We start from the raw sequence: 5,546 nt of genomic DNA on the forward strand, positions 1-5,546 counted from the left end.
AAGATTAGCTCTATTTCAAATTTTATTAATTAAAATAATTCATCGTAATTTATTTAGCTTTTAAAAAACGTCAAAGGAATAAAATTAGGAACCGGTAAAAATTATTTATGTATGCTGTTTTGGAGATCAAAATTTGCAGACAATGTAGAAGCCCCTTGTTTGTAAAAGCAGCGTTGATTTGACGCTGCTGGCCCATGCCTTAAAACCCTTCCCTATATAATCCCATCTTTTCTCTCTCCAATCTTGTATTTGAAAAAAACACTTTTATTTCTCTCTCTATTTGAATCCGGATCCAGCGCCTTCCATTCACGCGGCTCCAAACACAAACCCTATCTTTCTTCGCTTTTTCTCTCTTCTTCTTCTTCTTCTTCTTCTTCTTCTTCTTGTACATTCTCTGTTGTCCATTTACGTCGCAACTGCAACTTCAACGAACTCAAAGCGCACAATGAAGAAAGGAACGAAGAGAAAGGCTACTCAGAACCAACCAAAATCTTCTCAAGAGAACAAGAAGCCACGAGCTAAGCGTGCCAAGCCTCAGTCCGAACCCGAGTACTTTGAAGATAAGCGCAACTTGGTACAATCCCTATTTACTTTTGCATCATATAGTAGTTCCGATATGTGTTCATGTTTATTCTTTGATTTTGCTAAACTTCTTGTTGCCAATATTATTAATGGCTGCGAGAGCATTCATGGAAATTTGGTGTGTATTGCTACGACAAGTACGAAGACTATATGTTATGCCAGGGTCAATGAAGGATTTGTTCCTGAGCTAGATTGCGGTTCCTTCTAGAAAGGAGGTGATGCGAAATTGGATTGTTACTTTCTTCGATGCGAAATTGGATTGTTACTTTCTTCTGTATATTATGGTCAATATAGACTGCTAGGAACGAGGTAATGTTTTGCCAATAAAAGATGGGGTTTGGTAAGATGCAAACGGAATTGTGAGAAGTGGAATACTTGAGTTTTTTTTTTCCTTTCTCGTTGCTGCTGCAAATTCGGGGAAGAACAATGAGCAGTAAAGGGGGCTTGTTGGTGAGATACAAGGTGATACGAAGGTGGTATTAAGTTTTGGTGGATGCTGGATTGCTAGTACTTCGCTTTAGTATTATTTAGTGTTAGTATGTTTTTTTATGGTACTGGACAGGAGCATACGCTATTTGGAAGCCTTGTTTTCTATCATAGGTTCTTCGTTGTTTTTTTTGTTTATTTTTAGTTTTTCTTGTACATTTTCAAGAAAAAGAAAAGTACATCCTGAGTTAAAACACACATTATTCATTAAATAGATGAAAATGCAAAATAAAGGTAAGATATATTTTGAAATTACAAAAGAAAGCAACCTAGAACCAAGTTATAGCATTACTGGGCTACTGGTAGAGTTGTGTCATTTGTGTAGATATTGACATTTGGCTCTTTTTTTTTTCTTTTTTCTTTTTTTTTTTATGTGTAGAAGAATCCTTTTTAAACATGTGTGGATGTTTGATTGTGTCGTTAATAATACTAGTTACTGGTTATGGCTATAGTTGGAAGTGGCTTTTAACTGTTTTAGATTGTACTCTGTATTGAATGATAGTATTTTGACGATCTTCTGTTTTTTTGGAGAGGTGTTTGTGGGGATATGGATATTGTGGTGTGACGTGACTAGATTGACTTTTAATTATTAAATATTTGTGTTGTATTGCTTATGCTGATAATATTTGACAATATGGGCTGTGTAGGAAGACTTGTGGATAGAAACATTTCCCGTTGGAACAGAGGTTTGTTACCTTTTTCTGGGGTTTTCTCCATTTTATGAGTTCATATTAGCTGCTTCTGTTCGACATTTTTTTCTTATTATTGCCTTATGTTATAATTCCAGTGGGACCAGTTGGATTCTGTCTATCAATTCAAGTGGGATTTCTCTAATCTCGAAGTGAGTATTTGACATTGTGGCTGTTGCGGCTCTTTTCTTACAACAACAACAACAACAACAAAGCCTTGTCCCACTATGTGGGGTCGGCTACATGAATCAAACGACGCCATTGTGCTCTTTTCTTAATGAGTTTTATTTTATTTGACAAATTCCTAATGGTATCTTGTGTTGTATTCAGAATGCATTTGAAGAGGGTGGTGTTTTATATGAGAAAAAGGTTTATCTCTTTGGTTGTACTGAGCGTAAGTAGCTTGCAAACTATCATTTTGAAAGGAGTCTATTTGAAACTTTTAGATAACCATTTCTGGGCTTGTGTTCATTTATCTGACATTTCATCCATCTTGTCATCTGCAGCTCAACTGGTCATGTTTAAAGGTGAAAGCAAAGTTGTCTGCATACCTGTTGTTGTAGCTGTAAGTGTTTGGACTGGGCTATCTACTTTATTATAAAGATGCTTTGAGTACATTGATTATTGCCAACAGATCTTGCATGAAAATTATGTTGTTTGATAATTTATATTGAAAATATGGAAATTTTAATATGATACTTCGATCTTTATTGTGTATGTATCTCCTTGACAAGGTTCTTGTACATAGCCTATAGAAATTATGCTTAAACCTTGGTGTTGAGGCGTTATTTTGAGAAACATCACTTCATTGTATGTGAATATTGCTGAGTTATACATGTTGATTCAGAATTGCATCAATTTTGATTGGAAAATTATGTTTTTTCCCCATTATTATTTTAATTTCTAAAATATTAAAAACTTTCTCCTGCAAACAGGTTGTATCACCTTTTCCACCATCTGATAAAATTGGGATTAACTCAGTTCAGAGGGAGGCTGAAGAAATAATTCCCATGAAACAAATGAAAATGGACTGGGTTCCATATATTCCCTTAGAAAACAGGTACTGGCTCCAATTTATTTTTGGTGGTTTCTTTCATATTATTATATGATGATTATATATAAGTAACAAACATTGCTTCTTGGTCATCTCTGAACTTCTTCATATGTTTGATATCTTCAACAGAGATAGCCAAGTTGATAGACTAAAGTCTCAAATATTTATCCTAAGATGCACTCAAAGAAGGTAAATGATTTCTTTGAAGTTGAAGCTATTTTTATACCTACATCTTTAAGTTCTCTTGATCTTTGTAAAGTAAACTCTTGGATCTTCGGGCCTTATGAAAGAAAAGAATATGTGAATATGTGGACAATTATTGGAATAGCTTGAATGTCATCAATACTAATTTAAAAACAATTAGTGGTTTATTTTTCTATTTGTAGCCTGATAAAACGCAAATTAATCATGTACTTAGTAGCTGTTTTGTTTGCATGTTAAATTTGTTTTCCTTGCACTTTTGATTGGTTGATCCTTCATATAGGAAATTTGTGAATAACTTTATCTCATCTGTTTCATGATATATATGGGGGCAGGTCTGCTTTAAAACACTTGAAGTTGGATAGATTAAAGAAATTTGAGTACTGCTTGCCATGTAAGTTTTCTGGTATTTTAGACATTGTATATTTCTTCTATCTGATAGATCATAGAAGATACCTGTGATATTTCACTATCTTTCTGCAATTTGATTAAGTAAAATACAGGATACTGTTATTTGGCTGATTTTGATTGAGGCATGATAGGCTAATCATCAGTCAGTCAGTGCTAATGTTCCTATTGAGAAGTTGTTTATGAATGCTTTCTTCTGTCCGATGCACAGATTTCTACCAACCATTTAAGGAAGATGAACTTGAACAGAGCACTGAGGTTCAAATAATATATCCAGCTGAGCCAAAGCCGGTAATTATGATCAGCAAACTTATTACTAGTGGAAGTGCATTCTTTTATTTGTTTGGGGTCACTCTATAAATTATTGTAGCAAGATGGGCTGATTTGACCTACATATATTATTATTATTATCATTAATATTTTCCCCTCAAAATGTTATACTTGGGTTTTGTTTGTTGCAGGTCTTTTGTGAGTTTGACTGGGAACTTGATGAGCTTGAGGTAATGAATTAATTTTTATGGTTTTTGTAGTTTAGAATACTTAAGATTAAGCCAGCTAGTAGCCGCAGTTTTTAAATTGGACTTATCCTTTTGCTACTCACAGTTAAGTAGTAGCCGATTTTTATAAAGCCCGACATTTTGTAGGAAATTTTATGTTTCTTTCACCTGTCATTTTGTGATGCTCATTGCTTACTGGCTGCACTTTGCTCTGTTATTAAGTTCTAGAAATTTTGACTCTTCTGTGGGGCGGGGATTAAAGATAGATAGGGATTGGTTTGTAATTGTTTTATCCGTGTTTCACTGCTTTACTGCCTTGTTGCCTTTGTGCATTAAAGTTTTTCAACTCTGCAGGAGTTTACTGATAGGCTCATACAGGAGGAGGAGTTGTCAGAAGACCAAAAAGATGCATTCAAGGTACCATATAATGGCTGATAGGTAGTTGGTTCATGATTTCCATATATTTTTAAGTACACTGTGTGACTGATACTTTTCTTTTATCAGGAGTTTGTCAGAGAAAAAGTTCGCGAAGCAAGGAGAGCTAATAGAGAGGTATCTTTGCTGCTGCTGGATCTGCAGATAGTTTATTACTTCCTGATTTTTACCTGTTCCTTCCTTGTTGTAGGCAAGAGAAGCTCGGAGAAAAGCCATTGAAGAAATGAGCGAGGAAACTAAAGCTGCATTTGAGCAAATGAGGTTCTACAAGTTCTACCCTGTTCCATCGCCAGATGCACCTGATGTATCAAATGTCAAGGTAGTGTTTGGGCAATTTTCTGATGCGACCTTTCTCAAGTTGATTACATCCAGAATGCATTCTTGCACTTATACACTGAGACTGAGAATATCATTTTGTGCCTGCAGTCTCCATTCATAAACAGGTATTACGGAAAGGCTCATGAGGTTCTGTGAATGGCTTGAAGACAATCACAACAATATCCTGGCTTGTTTTGCCTACCATAACATATTTTGTTTTATATGAAGTCGAGGAGGCAACCTCCTGGAGCTTCCATCAAATTTTTTTTGTCGAAGTTGTCTAAACGGAATGAACATACAATGTAAAATTGTAGGTCAGAAATCCTAGAGAATTGTACCAGGTGTTAAGGAGGAAATGAGACATGTTTCTGGCATCAAATTTGTAGAGAATTTCTGAGCTCCTTGGAGCAGCAGTTCAAGTGGCTCCTGCTATCTTTATTTTCGAGGTCATTCTTTTTCCCTTCAAAATTAGGTGTATGACAGTTTTGATTAGAAGCTAAATGAGAAAAATAAATTTATTTATCGTATCAGGCTCTGAATCTGCTGTTGTTATTATAAGTTTACAACATCGTGGGTGATGTGTAAATTTTTTCAGTGAAGGGACAATTTGATCCTTGAATGTGATGGGTTAATAGCTTGACTAGTTTCAAAATGTTATTGATGTCAACTTTGATCTTTTTAGTTGGAAGTAAATATAAGTTTGTCCAAACTCATAATTTTGGCGTTTCAAGAGTTAAAACTAAATATGCTAGCACTAGCAGGCATGATGAGGCTTTTATATTCTCTGATCGCAACATGCAACGGAGACTGAATGGGAAAATTAAACGACAATAATACTATTTGATGCCTTGGTTAAGATTGTTTGAGTGTTTATCA

General features: G+C 35.0%; 1 protein-coding gene across 1 annotated transcript; it reads left to right on the forward strand.

The window, feature by feature from the left end:
* Positions 1–233: 233 nt before the first annotated feature.
* On the forward strand, positions 234–5,197 carry LOC107480419 (protein HEAT INTOLERANT 4). The gene is made up of 14 exons (XM_016100561.3): positions 234–574; positions 1,716–1,754; positions 1,856–1,909; positions 2,088–2,151; positions 2,264–2,322; positions 2,693–2,817; positions 2,941–3,000; positions 3,348–3,406; positions 3,632–3,711; positions 3,882–3,920; positions 4,272–4,334; positions 4,422–4,469; positions 4,543–4,671; positions 4,779–5,197. The coding sequence occupies exons 1-14, from the start codon at positions 446–448 to the stop codon at positions 4,824–4,826; spliced, it is 996 nt and encodes a 331-aa protein (XP_015956047.1). The 5' UTR covers positions 234–445; the 3' UTR covers positions 4,827–5,197.
* Positions 5,198–5,546: the final 349 nt, after the last annotated feature.

Source organism: Arachis duranensis, chromosome 3 (genome assembly GCF_000817695.3).
Source record: "Arachis duranensis cultivar V14167 chromosome 3, aradu.V14167.gnm2.J7QH, whole genome shotgun sequence".
Taxonomy (NCBI): domain Eukaryota; kingdom Viridiplantae; phylum Streptophyta; class Magnoliopsida; order Fabales; family Fabaceae; genus Arachis; species Arachis duranensis.

What these genes read in the sequence shown, in the direction of transcription:
- LOC107480419 (XM_016100561.3), top strand. Translation starts at nt 446, where the DNA reads ATGAAGAAAGGAACGAAGAGAAAGGCTACTCAGAACCAACCAAAATCT. An exon ending in CTAAGATGCACTCAAAGAAG is followed by an intron (nt 3,001 to 3,347) that starts GTAAATGATTTC and finishes ATATGGGGGCAG; the next exon opens with GTCTGCTTTAAAACACTTGA. An exon ending in CAAGGAGAGCTAATAGAGAG is followed by an intron (nt 4,470 to 4,542) that starts GTATCTTTGCTG and finishes TCCTTGTTGTAG; the next exon opens with GCAAGAGAAGCTCGGAGAAA.